The sequence below is a fragment of the Pseudophryne corroboree genome, chromosome 7 (assembly GCF_028390025.1).
Source record: "Pseudophryne corroboree isolate aPseCor3 chromosome 7, aPseCor3.hap2, whole genome shotgun sequence".
Classification (NCBI taxonomy): domain Eukaryota; kingdom Metazoa; phylum Chordata; class Amphibia; order Anura; family Myobatrachidae; genus Pseudophryne; species Pseudophryne corroboree.
This window is the reverse complement of record NC_086450.1, coordinates 326,209,678-326,229,710: the sequence shown is the minus strand read 5'-3', so window position 1 is coordinate 326,229,710 and position 20,033 is coordinate 326,209,678. Positions and strand designations below refer to the sequence as shown.

At 45.0% G+C, this 20,033-nt stretch overlaps 1 protein-coding gene across 3 annotated transcripts in view; it reads left to right on the top strand.

Moving 5' to 3' along the window:
• ERCC4 (ERCC excision repair 4, endonuclease catalytic subunit) overlaps window positions 1–19,724 on the top strand; it is a 114,985-nt gene extending 95,261 nt beyond the window's left edge. For all 3 annotated transcript variants that reach the window (XM_063934336.1, XM_063934334.1, XM_063934335.1), the window contains exons 9-12: window positions 14,001–14,583; window positions 14,758–14,850; window positions 16,853–16,965; window positions 18,489–19,724. In XM_063934336.1, coding sequence (XP_063790406.1) covers window positions 14,001–14,583; window positions 14,758–14,850; window positions 16,853–16,965; window positions 18,489–19,222 — 1,523 coding nt within the window. In that variant the 3' untranslated portion in view covers window positions 19,223–19,724. The remainder of the gene's footprint in view (window positions 1–14,000; window positions 14,584–14,757; window positions 14,851–16,852; window positions 16,966–18,488) is intronic.
• The last annotated feature ends 309 nt before the right edge of the window (window positions 19,725–20,033 follow it).

Sequence of the window (20,033 nt, the reverse complement as noted above, 5' to 3'; positions counted from 1 at the left end):
CCCAGGTTGGTGAGAAAGTATTACAGCACCCTTTCCTTGCTTTATCTAATAGCTCCGGCTTGGCCCAGAAGACATTGGTACACAGATCTGCAGAGAATGTCGATGGATGCTCCATTCCTGCTCCCCCAACGTCCAGATCTACTGATGTCTGTTATCACAGACATCTGGATTGACTGTCTTTGACAGCGTGGCTCTTGAGACCTCTATCCTGAAGTCAAGAGTATTCTCTCAACAGGTAATTCAAACAATGCTCAGAGCAAGGAAACCCTCCTCAGCTTGCATTTATCACCGAATATGGCAAATCTATATTCATTGGTGCAGTGAACGGAAAATGAAATCCCAATGTTATCCTTTGGATCCTTCCGGAGAAATATACGTTATGGTAAGAATTTACCGTTGATAACGGTATTTCTTCTAGTCCACAGGATCCACAGGGATCCCACCCTGATGCATCTGATTTGAGGATCCTTTTACTCACTAACCTCTTCCTTCTTGTACAGAAGGGTGTGCATGTGTGTTCTTCTCGCCTGATTAGTGCTATCTATGATGCTCCTGTCTTGAGCTTTGGGAATACAACTGATTTGCCTGAGCCAGGAGGCGGGAATATATTGACAGCCTGTTGCATGCTGGGAGGCCGAAAAGCTTTGACCGATTGGTGCAAATCCACTGTCGCTTCGTCATATCCCAATGTTATCCTTTGGTCTTAGGAGAAATACCATTATCAACGGTAAGTTCCTACCATAACGTATATTCTTATAATATAGCTGTTAACTCTTTATCATTAATGATTTAGTGTTCTCATTAGACCACAATTAGACATTAGCTCGCATTATTAGCACTGAATCTTTCCACATGGTGCATCTAAAAATCCATGTACAGTTACAATAGTGTTTCTCAAAAATCTGTTATGTCTGCTTGGCAATAAAATATATATAGATATATATATATATATATATATATATATATGTAGATATATATATATATATTGATAGATATAGATAAATTTTATATATATATATATATATATATATATATATATATATATATATATACATACATACATACATACAGTGCATCTGGAAAGTATTCACAGCACTTCACTTTTTACACATTTTGGAATTAATGGAATAAAAATATTTTTGAGATTTTTGCATAAAAAACTAAGAAATCACATGTACATAGGTATTCACAGTCTTTGCTCAATACTTCGTTGATGCACCTTTGGCGGCAATTACAGCCTCAAGTCTTTTTGAATATGATGCCACAAGCTTGGCACACCTATTTTTGGGCAGTTTCGCCCATTCCTCTTTGCAGCAACTCCCAAGCTCCATCAGGTTGGATGGGTAGCGTTGGTACACTGCCATTTTCAGATCTCTCTCATAGAGATGTTCAATCGGATTCAAGTCTGAGTTCTGGCTGGGCCACTGAAGGACATTCACAGAGTTGTCCTTATGCCACTTTTTTGATCTCTTGGCTGTGTGCTTAGGGTTGTTGTCCTGCTGAAAGATGAACCGTGGCTCCAGTCTGAGGTCATGAGCGCTCTAGAGCATCCAGGATGTCTCTGTACATTGCTGCATTTATCTTTCCGTCTATCCTGACTAGTCTCCCAGTTCCTATCGCTGAAAAACATCCCCACAGCATGATGCTGCCACCACCATGCTTCACTGTTGGGATGGTATTGGCCTGGTGCTGAGCGGTGCCTGGTTTCCTCCAAACATAACGCCTGGCATTCATGCCAAAGAGTTCAATCTTTGTCTTATCAGACCAGAGAATTTTGTTTCTCATGGTCTGAGAGTCCTTAAGGTGCATTTTGGCAAACTCCAGGCAGGCTGCCATGTGCTTTTTACTAAGGAGTGGCTTCCGTCTTGACACTCTACCATACAAGCCTGATTGGTGGATTACTGCCATGATGGTTGACCTTCTTGATGTCTTCCTCTCTCCACAGAGGAATGCTGTAGCTCTGACAGAGTGACCATTGGGTTCTTGGTCACCTCCCTGACTAGGGCCCTTCTCCCCCGATCACTCGGTTTAGACAGCCGGCCAGCTCTAGGAAGAGTCCTGGTGGTTCCATACTTATTCCATTTATGAATGATGGAGGCCACTGTGCTCATTGGGACCTTCAATGCAGCAGATATTTTTCTGTACCCTTCCCCAGATTTGTGCCTCGAGACAATCCTGGCTCGGAGATCTACAGACTATTCCTTTGACTTCATGCTTGGTTTGTGCTCAGACATGCACTGTCAAGTGGGGACTTTATCTAGACAGGTGTGTCACTTTCCAAATAATGTCCAATCAACTGAATTTACCACAGGTGGACTCCAATTAAGCTGTAGGAACATCTCAAGAATGATCAGTGGAGACAGGATACACCTGAGCTCAATTTTGAGCTTTATGGCAAAGGCTAAGCATTTCGTGTGATCTGAGGTTGGGCAGATCATAAGAGGAGTAGGATTGGGCTGATACTGTAATTGCTCCAGAATACATACATTCTATTCTTTAGATGTTTGTTCTGCTGCACATGCTTTTACGTTACACCACGCATGGGTCCTGACTATTAGCACACAGAGTCCCAGTACAGATTCAGTGGCACAGGCAATTTATGGGAATGCTGCGGTCTTGCCTCTGAAAGTGGTTGCATAGAAGGACACGCTATCACTCACATTGGAGGCCATACTCAGACGGGGAATCTGCATAGGGCTAGAGAAAGGTTCCATGGTGGCCCAAAACATATCCCCAGACATATGGACACTGAGCAGTTTAAAGCTGCTCACCATGTCTACCTCAGCATCAGTTATTTTCTCTAACGTCCTAAGTGGATGCTGGGACTCCGTAAGGACCATGGGGAATAGCGGCTCCGCAGGAGACTGGGCACAAAAGTAAAAGCTTGAACTAGCTGGTGTGCGCTGGCTCCTCCCCCTATGACCCTCCTCCAAGCCTCAGTTAGATTTTTGTGCCCGAACGAGAAGGGTGCATGCTAGGTGGCTCTCCTGAGCTGCTTAGAGTAAAAGTTTATTTTAGGTTTTTTATTTTCAGTGAGTCCTGCTGGCAACAGGCTCACTGCATCGTGGGACTAAGGGGAGAAGAAACGAACTCACCTGCGTGCAGAGTGGATTGGGTTTCTTAGGCTACTGGACATTAGCTCCAGAGGGACGATCACAGGTTCAGCCTGGATGGGTCCCGGAGCCGCGCCGCCGGCCCCCTTACAGAGCTAGAAGAACGAAGAGGTCCGGTGAAATCGGCGGCAGAAGCCGTTCCTGTCTTCAACTAAGGTAGCGCACAGCACTGCAGCTGTGCGCCATTGCTCTCGGCACACTTCACACTCCGGTCACTGAGGGTGCAGGGCGCTGGGGGGGAGCGCCCTGAGACGCAATAAAAACAGAAATACCTTAGGATGGCAAAAGAAATACATCACATATAGCTCCTGGGCTATATGGATGTATTTAACCCCTGCCAGTTTTCCAGAAAAAAGCGGGAGATAAGGCCGTCGTGAAGGGGCGGAGCCTATCTCCTCAGCACACAAGCGCCATTTTCCCTCACAGTTCCGCTGGAAGGACGGCTCCCTGACTCTCCCCTGCAGTCCCTACAGAATCAGGGTAAAAACGAGAGAGGGGGGGCACTATTGGCAGCTAAATTATAAACAGCAGCTATAAAGGGAGTAACACTTATATAAGGTTATCCCTATAGATATATATATAGCGCTCTGGTGTGTGCTGGCAAACTCTCCCTCTGTCTCCCCAAAGGGATAGTGGGGTCCTGTCCTCTATCAGAGCATTCCCTGTGTGTGTGCTGGGTGTCGGTACGATTGTGTCGACATGTATGAGGAGGAAAATGATGTGGAAGCAGAGCAATTGCCTGTATTAGTGATGTCACCCCCTAGGGAGTCGACACCTGACTGGATGGTTGTATTTAAAGAACTACGTGACAATGTCAGCACTTTACAAAAAACTGTTGACGACATGAGACAGCCGACAAATCAATTAGTGCCTGTCCAGGCGTCTCAGACACCGTCAGGGGCGATAAAACGCCTGTTACCTCAGTGGGTCGACACAGACCCAGACACGGATACTGAGTCCAGTGTCGACGGTGAGGAGACAAACGTAATGTCCAGTAGGGCCACACGTTACATGATCACGGCAATGAAGGAGGCATTGAACATTTCTGACACTACAAGTACCACAAAGAAGGGTATTATGTGGGGAGTGAAAAAACTACCAGTAGCTTTTCCTGAGTCAGATGAATTAAATGAGGTGTGTGATAAAGCGTGGGTTTCCCCCGATAAAAAAAGTGCTAATTTCTAATAAATTATTGGCACTATACCCTTTCCCGCCAGAGGTTAGGGCGCGTTGGGAAACACCCCCTAGAGTAGATAAAGCGCTCACACGTTTATCTAAACAAGTAGCGTTACCGTCTCCTGATACGGCCGCCCTCAAAGAACCAGCGGATAGAAGGCTGGAAAATATCCTGAAGGGTATATACACACATACTGGTGTTATACTGCGACCAGCAATCGCATCAGCCTGGATGTGCAGTGCTGGAGTTGCGTGGTCGGATTCCCTGACTGAAAATATTGATACCCTGGATAGGGACAGTATATTACTAACTATAGAGCATTTGAAGGATGCATTACTATATATGCGTGATGCACAGAGGGATATTTGCACCCTGGCATCAAGAGTGAGTGCTATGTCCATTTCTGCCAGAAGAGCGTTATGGACGCGACAGTGGTCAGGGGATGCGGATTCCAAACGACATATGGAAGTATTGCCGTTTAAAGGGGAGGAGTTATTTGGGGCCGGTCTATCGGACCTGGTGGCCACGGCAACGGCCGGAAAGTCCACCTTTTTACCCCAGGTCACCTCTCAGCAGAAAAAGACACCGTCTTTTCAAACTCAGTCCTTTCGTTCCCATAAGTACAGGCGGGCAAAAGGCCACTCATTTCTGCCCCGGGGCAGAGGAAGAGGAAAAAGACTGCACCAGGCAGCCTCTTCCCAGGAGCAGAAGCCCTCCTCTGCTTCTGCCAAGTCTTCAGCATGACGCTGGGGCTTTACAAGCGGACTCGGACACGGTGGGGGCCCGTCTCAAAAATTTCAACGCGCAGTGGGCTCACTCGCAAGTGGACCCCTGGATTCTGCAGGTAGTATCACAGGGGTACAAACTGGAATTCGAGACGTCTCCCCCTCGCCGGTTCCTGAAGTCTGCTCTACCAAAGTCTCCCTCCGACAGGGAGGCAGTTTTGGAAGCCATTCACAAGCTGTATTCCCAGCAGGTGATAATCAAGGTACCTCTCCTACAACAGGGAAAGGGGTATTATTCCACGCTGTTTGTGGTACCGAAGCCGGACGGCTCGGTGAGACCAATTTTAAATCTAAAATCCTTGAACACTTACATAAAGAGTTTCAAATTCAAGATGGAGTCACTCAGAGCAGTGATAGCAAACCTGGAAGAAGGGGACTATATGGTGTCTCTGGACATCAAAGATGCTTATCTCCACGTCCCAATCTACCCTTCTCACCAAGGGTACCTCCGGTTTGTAGTACAAAACTGTCATTATCAGTTTCAGACGCTGCCGTTTGGATTGTCCACGGCACCTCGGGTTTTTACCAAGGTAATGGCCGAAATGATGATTCTTCTTCGAAGAAAAGGCGTTTTAATTATCCCTTACTTGGACGATCTCCTGATAAGGGCAAGGTCCAGGGAACAGTTAGAAGTCGGAGTAGCACTATCTCAGTTAGTGTTACGTCAGCACGGGTGGATTCTAAATATTCCAAAATCGCAGCTGATTCCAACGACACGTCTCCTGTTCCTAGGAATGATTCTGGACACAGTCCAGAAAAAGGTGTTTCTCCCAGAGGAGAAGGCCAGGGAGTTATCCGAGCTAGTCAGGAATCTCCTAAAACCAGGCCAGGTGTCAGTGCATCAGTGCACGAGGGTCCTGGGAAAAATGGTGGCTTCTTACGAAGCGATTCCATTCGGAAGATTCCATGCAAGAACGTTTCAGTGGGATCTTCTAGACAAATGGTCCGGATCGCATCTTCAGATGCATCAGCGGATAACCCTGTCGCCAAGGACAAGGGTGTCTCTTCTGTGGTGGCTGCAGAGTGCTCATCTACTAGAGGGCCGCAGATTCGGCATTCAGGATTGGATCCTGGTGACCACAGATGCCAGCCTGAGAGGCTGGGGAGCAGTCACACAGGGACAAAATTTCCAGGGCTTGTGGTCAAGCATGGAAACATCTCTTCATATAAACATTCTGGAACTAAGGGCCATTTACAATGCCCTAAGTCAAGCAAAACCCCTGCTTCAGGGTCAGGCGGTATTGATCCAATCGGACAACATCACGTCAGTCGCCCACGTAAACAGACAGGGCGGCACGAGAAGCAGGAGGGCGATGGCAGAAGCTGCAAGGATTCTTCGCTGGGCGGAGAATCATGTGTTAGCACTGTCAGCAGTGTTCATTCCGGGAGTGGACAACTGGGAAGCGGACTTCCTCAGCAGACACGACCTTCACCCGGGGGAGTGGGGACTTCATCCAGAAGTCTTCCAAGAGATGGTAAACCGTTGGGAAAAACCAAAGGTGGACATGATGGCGTCCCGTCTCAACAAAAAACTGGACAGATATTGCGCCAGGTCAAGGGACCCTCAGGCAATAGCGGTGGACGCTCTGGTAACACCATGGGTGTACCAGTCAGTGTATGTGTTCCCTCCTCTGCCTCTCATACCAAAAGTACTGAGAATCATAAAAAGGAGAGGAGTAAGAACTATACTCGTGGTTCCGGATTGGCCAAGAAGGACTTGGTACCCGGAACTTCAAGAGATGCTCACGGAGGACCCGTGGCCTCTACCTCTAAGAAAGGACCTGCTCCAGCAGGGACCTTGTCTGTTCCAAGACTTATTGCAGCTGCGTTTGACGGCATGGCGGTTGAACGCCGGATCCTGAAGGAAAAAGGCATTCCAGAAGAAGTCATCCCTACCCTGATAAAGGCCAGGAAGGATGTAACCGCGAAACATTATCACCGCATTTGGCGAAAATATGTTGCGTGGTGTGAGGCCAAAGAGGCCCCTACAGAGGAATTTCAACTGGGTCGCTTCCTACATTTCCTGCAAACAGGACTGTCTATGGGCCTAAAATTAGGGTCCATTAAGGTTCAAATTTCGGCCCTGTCGATTTTCTTCCAAAAAGAACTGGCTTCAGTGCCTGAAGTCCAGACGTTTGTCAAAGGGGTACTGCATATACAGCCTCCTTTTGTGCCCCCGGTGGCACCTTGGGATCTCAATGTGGTTTTGGGGTTCCTAAAATCACATTGGTTTGAACCACTCACCACTGTGGAATTAAAATATCTCACATGGAAGGTGGTAATGCTGTTAGCCCTGGCTTCAGCCAGGCGTGTCTCAGAATTGGCGGCTTTATCTTATAAAAGCCCTTACCTGATTTTTCACACGGATAGGGCAGAATTGAGGACTCGTCCTCAATTTCTCCCAAAGGTGGTTTCAGCGTTTCACGTGAACCAGCCTATTGTGGTGCCTGCGGCTACTAGGGGCTTGGAGGACTCCAAGTTACTGGACGTAGTCAGGGCCCTGAAAATATATATTTCCAGGACGGCTGGAGTCAGGAAATCTGACTCGCTGTTTATCCTGTATGCACCCAACAAGCTGGGTGCTCCTGCTTCTAAGCAGACGATTGCTCGTTGGATTTGTAGTACAATTCAGCTTGCACATTCTGTGGCAGGCCTGCCACAGCCAAAATCTGTAAACGCCCATTCCACAAGGAAGGTGGGCTCATCTTGGGCGGCTGCCCGAGGGGTCTCGGCTTTACAACTTTGCCGAGCAGCTACTTGGTCAGGGGCAAACACGTTTGCAAAATTCTACAAATTTGATACCCTGGCTGAGGAGGACCTTGAGTTCTCTCATTCGGTGCTGCAGAGCTTCGGCCAGGCGTGTATCAGAATTGGCGGCTTTGTCATTTAAAAGCCCTTATCTGATTTTCCATATGGATAGGGCAGAATTGAGGACTCGTCCCCAGTTTCTCCCTAAGGTGGTATCTGCCTTTCACTTGAACCAACCTATTGTAGTGCCTGCGGCTACTAGCGACTTGGAGGATTCCAAGTTACTGGACGTAGTCAGGGCCTTGAAAATTTATGTTTCCAGGACGGCTGGAGTCAGGAAAACTGACTCGCTATTTATCCTGTATGCACCCAACAAACTGGTTGCTCCTGCTTCTAAGCAGACTATTGCTCGCTGGATTTGTAGCACAATTCAGCTGGCGCATTCTGCGGCTGGACTGCCGCATCCTAAATCAGTTAAAGCCCATTCTACAAGGAAGGTGGGCTCATCTTGGGTGGCTGCCCGAGGGGTCTCGGCTTTACAACTTTGCCGAGCTGCTACTTGGTCAGGGGCAAACACGTTTGCTAAATTCTACAAATTTGATACCCTGGCTGAGGAGGACCTGGAGTTCTCTCATTCGGTGCTGCAGAGTCATCCGCACTCTCCCACCCGTTTGGGAGCTTTGGTATAATCCCCATGGTCCTTACGGAGTCCCAGCATCCACTTAGGACGTTAGAGAAAATAAGAATTTACTTACCGATAATTCTATTTCTCATAGTCCGTAGTGGATGCTGGGCGCCCATCCCAAGTGCGGATTGTCTGCAATACTTGTATATAGTTATTGTTACAAAATTCGGGTTATTATTGTTGTGAGCCATCTTTTCAGAGGCTCCTTCGTTTATCATACTGTTAACTGGGTTCAGATCACAGGTTGTACGGTGTGATTGGTGTGGCTGGTATGAGTCTTACCCGGGATTCAGTATCCTTCCTTATTATGTATGCTCGTCCGGGCACAGTATCCTAACTGAGGCTTGGAGGAGGGTCATAGGGGGAGGAGCCAGTGCACACCAGCTAGTTCAAGCTTTTACTTTTGTGCCCAGTCTCCTGCGGAGCCGCTATTCCCCATGGTCCTTACGGAGTCCCAGCATCCACTACAGACTATGAGAAATAGAATTATCGGTAAGTAAATTCTTATTATTAATGGCTACAGATCTGACGTAGAAAATTGTAGAGATGAGCGGGTTCAGTTCCCCACCTGAACTTCACGTTCCGAGCCGGGAACCGAGCCCTGCTCAGGACTTTCCGCCAGACTCTGAAACCAGAATGAGGCAAAACCTCATCATCCTGCTATCGGATTCTTGCAGGTTTTGGATTACATATAAACAGCCGCTCGTAGCCACCATTTTCACTCTGGACTTGGAGAATGAGGGAGACAGACCTCTGTCTCTCTGTGGGTGGTGGCGTTGGGTAGGGTCGGTGTGTGCTCTTTAGGGGTGCTGTCCTGTCACTGTGGTGTCCCTGTGAAGTTAGGGGTGCTGTCCTGGCTGTCACTGGTGTTTAACTTTCATGTGCCGTTAGGGGTGCTGCAGCTGTACATGTGTGTTACTGTCCTGGCTGTCACTGTGTTGTACAGGAGGCAGGGGCACTCCTCCTGTATGCTGTGAAAATACAGGGGTGCAGTTGTTAAAATAAAAGTACACTGGTCATGTATGTTGTAAAAATACAGGGGTGCTGTTGTTAAAATAAAAGTACACTGGTCCTGTATGCTGTAAAATGACAGTTTTTAAAACTGCCATCCTGTCTGCCACTGCAGTGCCACTCCTAGATGGGCCACGTGTTTGTGCCACCCACTTGTGTCGCTTAGCTTAGTCATCCAGCGACCTCGGTGCAACCTTTTGGCCTAAAAACAATATTGTGAGGTGTTCAGAATAGACTAGAAATTAGTGAAAACGAATGTTATTGAGGCCTCCTGCTCTGCCCCGCCCACATCTCTGCATGCTGCCCTGTCCTGCTCTCTCCCGCCCTGCCCCCATCTCTGCCTGTTTCTCTGTCTCACTCCTCTCCTCCCCCCCCCCCCCCACTGCTAACTGCATTCCTGGCAGCGCGTCTCTCCTCCCCATCTGCTACACTAGGGTCTACTTCGTCTCCCTAGCAGTGGGAGCCGATGGCATGTTGGAGACAAGACAGAGCTTGGTAGATTATTAAATATATTTCAAATTCTCTCATTTGACACCAACGTTCAGGAAACAATCTTGGTGTGGGGCATTGACAGAGTCGGATTCCCAGATTCAGACATTAGAAGTATCAGATATTTGAGTTTGAAAGGGAGAAAAATAGAGGGTAGTCCTATATTTAAGGTATGTTAATAGGAAATGTACAAAGGGCAAAATATCCTGCACATAGGTCATTCCATTTCAAAACAACTGCTAAAATGTAAATATTAGAGTATTTTAAAAATATAATATCTACATTTACATTTTAGAAGACATTTAATAATCTATAAATTTAAGGCGAAGCAGACACACCTAGCACCTGTAGCTGGGCTGGTAGAAAAGTGGGTGTAAATTGCTCAAAAGAAAAGTGCCTAGAAAACTAGCGTATTTAGAAGATGCTTATGCCTCTGCACTGGTAGCACATGCTCCTTGGTTACTATACGTCATCACCAGTGGTTACGTGCACATGGAGTGTAGCAGATACATAATATAGAGGTCAGTGGCCACTTTGTCGACAGTGATGAGATCAGTAGCAGAATGCCAGCTGCAGTATCCCAACAAGGTAAATATGCATCTTAAAGCATTTTTTACAGCTCAGGCATTATAACTTTAAACATGCATAGAAAATGGGATATTTAAAGATTAAGTAGTATTTTTACCATGCCGGGATACTGCCGCCGGCTTTCTACTGTCTGTCAGTGACAAAGGCGTATATACGATCATGTACCCCATTGGCTTACAGAACTTTGCCTACGTGAGAACACCCCTTCCCTCCCCTGATCCACCTCGCTGGCCATGTGAAATGCATAAGGGTATACATAGACACATAGTGCTTTTGCTTTCTGTACATTTACAGTGCAATTCACCCAAGATATGCTACACAAAATGGTGTACCACTCACTCTGAGCAGTCTTTGCAACTAAACAAAATAAGCATATGTAACAATACATAATGGCTTTAGATAGTTGTGAAGTATAATACCAATAATAACGTTTCTTAAACTAATTCTCAGATACAGCATGGGTGGGACATTTGGGGCAGCATGGAGTATTTAGAAAAAAATGAATTATCTGTGAGTGTAATTCATAGTTTTCATCAAGATTCGTGGCAGTCATTACATTGGGATCAACCCAAGCAAATTACGCAGGGGAATAAGAATAACTAAAGCCACTTTTTGTTTTCGCATAAAGTGAACATGTGGAGTACATACCTATTAAGCTGAGAGTAAGACAGGCCTACCCCCTTTTGCACACTTACAAGTTAGACCGTGCATACGTATCCCCAAAAGTGAGCATCTCCTGGCACGGGAGATACAAATCCTTTTAGCTTCTAGAAGCCTCTCAGACGTAGCATACTGGAAGCACTCCAGTAGCCATCTGTCCTTCTGGACAGCATCATAAATGGTACCCCCTGGTCCTTAAAAGAGCAGGTAAGCCCCTGTATCAAAACACTATGCTGGGCTTTGTCAACTCCTAAATTTAATCCGCAGATAATTAACTGTCAACAAGCAATGCATCTAAAATGTAGCTTTGTTTCCTATTGGCACTGTAATGTTGAAACCAGAACAAAAAATAAAAAAAAAGAGTTCTCTTTTTAAGTAAACGTTCTCTATTCTGACATCTGGCACTAAGGGCTGCTAAATGAGAAGATGTATTTTTAGCATTAACCTGACAGGGTGTTACGAAGTGCAGGATCACTTATCCGGCTTCATCTGGCATGTTTTCACGAGGAGAATTGCATTGTTTGTTTAAATTTCTGTAATCAGGCTTAATCTCATTAGGCAGAATTGAGATGGAAACAGATTTATGCAATTTAGGTTAAAACAACCATTTACTTTTTTTATTCTAGACCCCGAGCACTGCATAGTGAATATAGCTTTACATGTTTAAGCCCTTTTTAGATTTGAAGCCCACTGCACTTAAAAGTCCACCCTGTATCTGACGGCCCCTTGTCACATTAGAAAACAAAATTCCAGTCAATGAATAACAACTTCAAATGGCAGAACAAAAAGATAAAATATCTGCAGGTTTACATAACCTCTAGATATAACCATTTTTATCATTACCATTATTTTTCTCCCTCAACAAGCATTGCTGTCAAAATAAGTGTTTCCCCCTTTAGTTTTATTATCTTTTCCAAACACTCCCGGTTGCTGCTCTGCTTACTCTAATGTGCAAACTGCTTTGTTATGATCTTTCTGGAACTGTAGGCCTCCAAAGAAGCTTTTATCTGTTGCATTTCAGTACAATCAGTACACAACTGAGACACACACATTCCAATTAGATTTTTTGCAATCACTTCACTTCAAAACTAGTGGCACATGGGCACCCATATGTTGAGTTGAGAGAACCCCTGCACCTGAATGTAATTTGTGAATGTTTTTGGCAGCATTTGCAGCCTCTTTGATACACAAGGCTGATGCAAGTTGGTCCCCTGTGTCCCTAGGTGCATTTTAACTAAGGCCAGGACATCTTTCCAGTCCATGTGTCGCATGTTTTGAAGTGGGTGGTAATAGAGCAATGTACTGTACAGCCAATCAGATCATCAGACTGTTCACAGCAGAGCAAAGTATTTCTGCTACTATGGGAGGCAGTCACCTGACCGCATTTGATCATGTAAGCAGGTTGCGTTGCATGTTACAGGGACTCCAGTATCATCATAGAAGGAGGGGAAGGAAGGCAACAGGAAGCCAAAGTCTGAGAGTTAGGTAGTAGAGGAGCAGGGTCCACCCAGAAGCAGAAATGAGAGGTTCCTGATTTTGGTGTTTGTACAGGGAGGCCAATCCCGGGCCTTTTTTTTCAATCCTGGGATTCGGGATTGAAAAACGGTCAATCCCGGGATTGCAGTAGGGACCAGTGAAGGTTGTAGGGAGCAGCACTGGAGGGAGGGTGTAGGTAGCGATGCGGGAGGGAGGGTGTAGGTAGCGGTGCGGGAGGTAGGGAGGGGGTAGGTAGCGGTGCGGGAGGGTGGGTGTAGGTAGTGGTGCGGGAGGGTGGGTGTAGGTAGTGGTGCAGGAGGGAGGGGGTAGGTAGCGGTGCGGGAGGGTGGGTGTAGGTAGTGGTGCGGGAGGGAGGGTGTGGGTAGCGGTGCGGTTGGGTTGGAAGCGGCGCGGGAGGGAGGGTGGATGTAAGTAATTACACTTACCATTAGGCGGGCGGCCGCGGCAGCCATGGACACACTGAACGCGGCGGCATTTCAAATGAAGCGCCGGCCGCCAGCCAACCAGAGCTAGCGGACCGGCAGCCAATCAGGGAAGCGGCCGCAGCAGTGGCTCCTGATTGGCTGCTGCTGCTGCGGCAGCTTCCCTGATTGGCTGCCGGTCCACCAGCTCTGATTGGCTGGCGGCCGGCGCTACATTTGAAGTGCCGCCGCGTTCAGCTTGTCCATGGCTGCCGCGGCCGCCCGCCTAATAGTAAGTGTTATTACTTACACCCACCCTCTCGCACATGCGCACTGTAATCCTTTGAATCCCGGGCTTGAATGCTCCTATCCCGGGATTCAAATCCCGGCATTTTTGTGCCCAAATCCCGGGATCCCGCCGATCCCGATCCCGGGATTGGCCTCCCTATCTTACATGTTAATAAGTTCATCAATTGTGTGTTTAGAGAGTGTTTCATTTTTTTGTTTCAGTTGTGTTTTAGTCTCTAGATCATATGTTGCACATACAAAATGTAAGACCGCTGTAGGATCATTCACTTTGCATAGTTACACAGTACACATTCAACTTTATGTAATTGCTTTATTAAAAAAAATAATAATAATACCATAAAATATAAGATTATCCGTTAAGACCTGATAACACACACAAAAACTGCAGACCTTGAATATTTGGAACTAATTCAGACATCTCATAAAATTGTGTAGTGTTTCATATTCCTTTGTGACAGGTTAGTTTTCAATCTTAGATGAAGTCCAGGTATTCCATAAAGGCGCGATGTAAAACTGTCTGTGTGCTTTTCTTGTTAGGCCGTGTGCTGATTTGTGCCAGTGATGATCGGACCTGCGCACAGCTGAGAGAGTATATTGCAGTGGGGTCTGAGGCGCTGCTAATGAGGCTGTACAACAAAACCTTTGGAAAGGATGAAAAAGCAGCTGAAGCGTGGCTAAAAAACAGAAAAGCCGTCAGAAATAAGGAATCTGCCAAGAGTGGGAAAAGCTCTTGGGTGAAAAAGGTTAAAGAAGGGTCAAGCAAGCAGAAGAAGAACGTCAAGAAAACTGAACTGACTTTAACACAAATGATGGGAAAATCAGAGGAAGACGATGTTGTGAAAGATCAGGAAGAGAACAAAGATGAAAATATTAGCATTGAGAGTAGCATGGAGGAGCCAAAATATGAAGACCTCCAACTGAATTTGCCTTCAGACTCTTATTATGGTATCATGAAAGAGCCCTTGACTGTTATCCACCCATTGCAAGGTTGCAGCGACCCCTACGGTCTAACCAGGGTACTGCATGAAGTCGATCCAAGATATGTAGTCTTGTATGATACAGAGCTTAGCTTTGTTCGGCAGCTTGAAATATACCGGGCCAGCAAGCAGAAAACTATGAGGTATGTAAATAAAAATACAGTTTACCTACATTTATGGATTATAAATTATTCTTAGCGACATGGCCCATTACATACAGCACTGTACCACCCTAACACATTACCGTTGTTAGAATGTGATCACCAATGACACCTACATCTGTTGTGCAATCAGTCATTTGAATTTCCACATTGTAGGGTATATTTCCTTATCTATGGGGGCTCCACAGAAGAACAAAGATATCTCACTTCTCTCAGGAAGGAAAAAGAAGCGTTTGAGCAGCTGATTAGGTAAGAGCACTATGTATCTGCACAGTGTCGGTGGCACAGAACTGCTGGGCTGTATGTTATTGATATATACAGTATGCACGTAGGCCTGCTCTGTTTAACCAAGGGAAAAGCAGCTGAAAGCCGCAATAAGCTGAAGAGGCAACTTCTCCTTGTACAGAGACAGCTGTACCTCATTCCCATCTTCTACTTCAGCAATGAGTTAAAAAAGATTTACATGCAGCGTGTTGCATCTTGCTTAGCTCATGTGTCTCCATAGTAGCTTATGTTTTGTTTACCAGTTTGTGCAGGCATATATAAAATGAGATCAATTACATATTTTGGCATGTACTGTATATACGTGCACAGCCGGTACATGTCCCTATCCCTAGTGCTAACCATGATGAAGCTTTGCCTCTGACTGGCAATAAGCTCTCTCCAGGCGCCCAGGTAATGGGAGGGGGTGTGGCCAATGCAGGGAGGTGTGGCCAGCCCCCATACTTATGATATTAGTTATTTGCGGCCGAATGCGCTGGACGGGGGGCTGCCAGCATGGGGGCAGATGGACTGAAAGCGGGCAGCTGGGAGAGAGAGGAGTAACTGCTTCTGCAGCTGTCTCTCCAGTGCAGCACACAGCAGCGGTCACTCCTCTCTCTGCCCGCTTCTAGTGCCACTGTCTACAATGGAGTGGGGGGCAGCAGGACCTGCCCCCCAGGTCCCTCCAACTGGCCCGGGCAAAGAGTACCCGTCCTCATCTCTGCGCCACTGGCTTTGTCCAGGCAACAGCATGATAAACACAAAATGACAATATAACAAACAATAAATCGCATCCAAAATACTTACTTTTTAATTATTGAAAAAAGTTACATCGTCTGCTTATATTGTAATTTTTTTCACAACAAATGGAAAAATATTTAGCTATGGTTCCTTAGCTAACTATATTGATGGGCAGTTAAACGGTTCCATATGTACTAAAGACCATCTAGGTGAATGGTTCTTAATCATTTCCCACCAGGTAGACCATTTGTCTTAATTTGTACCCCAACATATGTAAAGCTAATCATAAACATAATTGTGATTAGATAAAATGGTAAGGCGCTGCTATATATAAAATCAACAAATGTGCTGTAAACAAGATTTTAAACAATCAATGTCACAAGAATAGATGAATTGTACATACAATATATGCTTTCTACATATTATTATTTAAGAAACATTTAAAAGTGACAATACAGTTTTTAAAGTTATGTCATGTTCTAACAATTTATTAACATTTTTGCACAACTTCATTATTTTGAATCCTCTGGAAGCTGGTAAAACATAAATTATTGACCTGCAAAATCATAGGCAGATGTCATAGTCACATGTTGACATCAGGGGGCGCTGTGGCAGAAAATATCTAAATTTCACTAAATCTCTTTTATGCAAGAAAAACACCAGTGATCGTGTTGCTGTATTTTCCTGCCAGTTGTCAGAGTCCTGTAGATTCCTAGGACACTTCTGTCCTGTGCTTCTAGATATCACCTGAATGTTCTAGATGCCCTGCTTCCATCCATTACAGCGAAAAGATGCATACGTCTGAACATCACAGCAAGTTACTTTGTGAGTACTCATACCCATGGTTGATAACCACTGAGAGCTGCGTATTGAGACCAGTGTCTACCTGGCCGCTCGCACAGTGATATCGCCACCAACTCTGGGTGTGTGACTCATGTTCCATTTTAGGGGGAGATGTATCAAGCTATTAATCATTAAATGTACCAATACAGTACACTAGATAAATAAGATCTAATGATCTTGTTCAGGACCGCTATCCGTAGGGTCGCCATAAGTTGGCAGCGAGTTGACAGCACTTAACAACAATTAGTAACAGCCACTTGGATACATTCTTTTTTTTTTGCCATTTGTAGATAGCAGATCAATGCATATTTAAAAAATCTGATTTACTTATGAGAAAAATGCGTTCAATTTCTATTGGTAAATACAGTACTTTCCCTCATTAAAAGTCTCTTATTATTTTATGTAGAGAGAAGGCCAGCATGGTTGTCCCTGAGGAACGAGAAGGGAGAGATGACACAAACCTGGATCTGCAGAGAGACGTAACTCCTACTTCCGCCTCCCCTGACACACGGAAAGCCGGTAAGTCTCGTGGTTTTCCATTAGTGGCATAGTGTTCTCACAAGCGGAAAATATTTTATCATTGTGGGCTATTTTTGTCATGTTTATGATTAACAGCCAATGCTATACATTTTAGTGTTTCTAGCACCATTAACTAATCAATTGTAGATGCAGACATTTAACGCCAATCTCTTGCAAAGAGAACACTGTAGGTGTAGGAGGTAACTTGGGGGCTGATTCTGAGGTGGGAGCAAAGCATAAAGAGCAAGTAGCTTTATTTCAGGAACAAACCATGCTGCACGTACATTTATTGTTTATACATACAGTGTGTAAATACTGGCTGCTTTTGCATGTAGCCCACAGTTGCTGGACAGCTTTTACACTTCAATCTAGATTTTTATCTGGAGACACCCCTCTAAATCTCTTTGCACATTATACATTTAGCCTCCTGCAATGCAGCATGATTTTGCCAAGGTGCAAATAGTACTGTACTTGCTCTATTTAAATTTGTTCCAATTCAGAATTAGGTGGTCTGTGTACTAAACCTTGGAGAGAGGTAAAGTGGACTGAGATTAAGTACTAGCCAACCAGCTCCTACCTGTCATGTTTCAAACACAGGGCGGGATGTACTTACTGGGAAATGCGGCCAAAAACACGAAAACAGACGTTTTTGTAAATTGGCCTGATTTCCCATATGTACCAAGCTCCAGAGTGCGATACATTTCAGAGCTTGGAACCGGTGGATAATGCCAGCTATTGCTGGCATTGCTCAATAGAATCCTATGGGCTTTTTTATCGCATTTGCTCCTGGGAGTGATCCAATCAGATCCCTCCCAGCAGCCCCTGCGGCCACAACGTCACTCTGCAAAGTCCTTCTATTGCAAAGGACATCTCTTGTCTGAAGAGCTGTCCTTTGCGATTTACATCACATTTCTAAGTACATACCTGGTAAGTATGTACGCGATTAGTGGCGGGATATACCGCATTGCGGATGCATCCCACCCACAGCCTGTAACATGAGTTAAAAGCTGATTTGCTTGTACTTTATCTCTGTCCACTTTATCTCTCTCCAAGGCTTAGTAAATAGAACTCTTTTAGTCCCTTTAGGTCTATAAAAAAAAGAGCAGTAATTGCAGCCTCTTGAAATATAGTTTTATCCTTGTAGCTTATTTGTTTTCTTTATTGGGGAAACTGCCCCCTAGTGAGAAACTAAGGTTGGCTAAACTCTTCATTGTTCTGGATCTTGTTCATTATTGATAAATGAGCCCTGTTAAGAGGAAATGAAGGAATAGTAGTTTATAGCTGTGTAACCCACTTGGAAGCCGTTATATGCAGCTGATCAGTGGACATAATGGGAAATCATAGAGCCGCTTGCCTTTACAGAGACCTCAGTTTGGGCACTGCCTTCACTGTGGACAACCTGTTGTCCTTTGATTCCTTGTAAAACCTCAGATATTTTTTAACTACATAGAAATTAAATTGCCTCATCCGCCCGCCTGTTACCTTTGTAGTCATCACACTTTTTTTCTGGATTCTTTGTCTAGGAGGCCAGCAGCAGAAAAACGTGCAGCACAACATCATCGTCGACATGCGTGAATTTCGGAGTGAGCTGCCATCTCTGATCCACAGGCGCGGTATTGACATTGAACCTGTTACGCTAGAGGTGGGAGATTATATCCTGACCCCGGATATATGTGTGGAAAGGAAAAGCGTGAGTGACTTGATTGGTTCACTCAACAATGGACGTCTCTACACTCAGTGTGTATCCATGTGCCGCTACTACAAGCGGCCTATTCTTCTAATTGAGTTTGACCCCAATAAGCCATTTTCTCTCACTGCACGAAGTTTAATCCACCAGGAGATTTCTGTGAATGACATCACTTCAAAAATCACCCTCCTTACACTTCACTTTCCAAGACTGCGCATTCTCTGGTGCCCATCACCTTATGCCACCGCAGAGCTGTTTGAGGAGCTAAAGCAGAACAGGCCACAGCCTGATGCTGCAACCGCCATGGCTATTACTGTCGACTCGGAAACCGTCCCAGAATCCGAGAAATATAATCCAGGCCCTCAGGACTTCCTTCTGAAAATGCCAGGGGTCAATGCCAAAAATTGTAGAGCCATAATGAATCATATAAAGAACATTGCAGAGCTGACAACGCTATCTCTAGAGAAACTGTCTGAGATTCTTGGAAACTCCAATGCTGCAAAACAACTTTATGATTTCATTCACACCTCTTACACCGAGGCAGTCTCCCAGGGGAAAGCAAAACGTTGATGTGTCACATTTTATTTATTAAACAAAATATTTGTTTTGTCTAAAAAAAAAAATGTAAATGGGACATTTTCTCATTTTTTATGAACTGCAAGCTACTATGAAATTTCTGTGTTCCGAGTATGATGGCTTATGTTGTGTTTAGAACCTAATGCAGAATGGAATGGTTATTGGGATGTTCTTTTTAAATAATCCAGTGGAATTAGAGACATGTCATTATAATGGGGCAAAAAAATCAGCCGCCTAATAAATAATATTAATAATAAATAAAAAAAATAATGTAACTGTGTACTTCCACTTGATGTGCACAGCATTTTTATATCATTGGGAAAACATCACAAGAATAAAGCCCAGCCATTAGTTTCCAACATCAATTTTTAGAAGGGAGGAACAGTATGTTTGTCAAGTTTAATGAGCGCACTCATACACTAAATTTTCCTTGCTCAATTGTGCCTTGTTTAGGGAATCATGGGGCAGATGTATTAACCTGGAGAAGGCATAAGGAAGTGATAAACCAGTGATATGTGCAAGGTGATAAAGGCACCAGCCAATAAAATCCTAACTGTTAATTTACATATTGGAGCTGATTGGCTGGTGCCTTTATCACCTTGCACATATCACTGGTTTATCACTTCCTTATGCCTTTTCCAGGTTAATACATCTGCCCCCATATACTGTACTAGACTTGGCTCCATCTTCTGTCTGTACATGTCATAAAGCACACTGAAGGAATTTGGTCTATCTGTGTGCCCCCCTGGCACTTTCCAGTTCCAAAGGTGCCCATACACCTAAAGATTTATCTTCCAATCTGGCT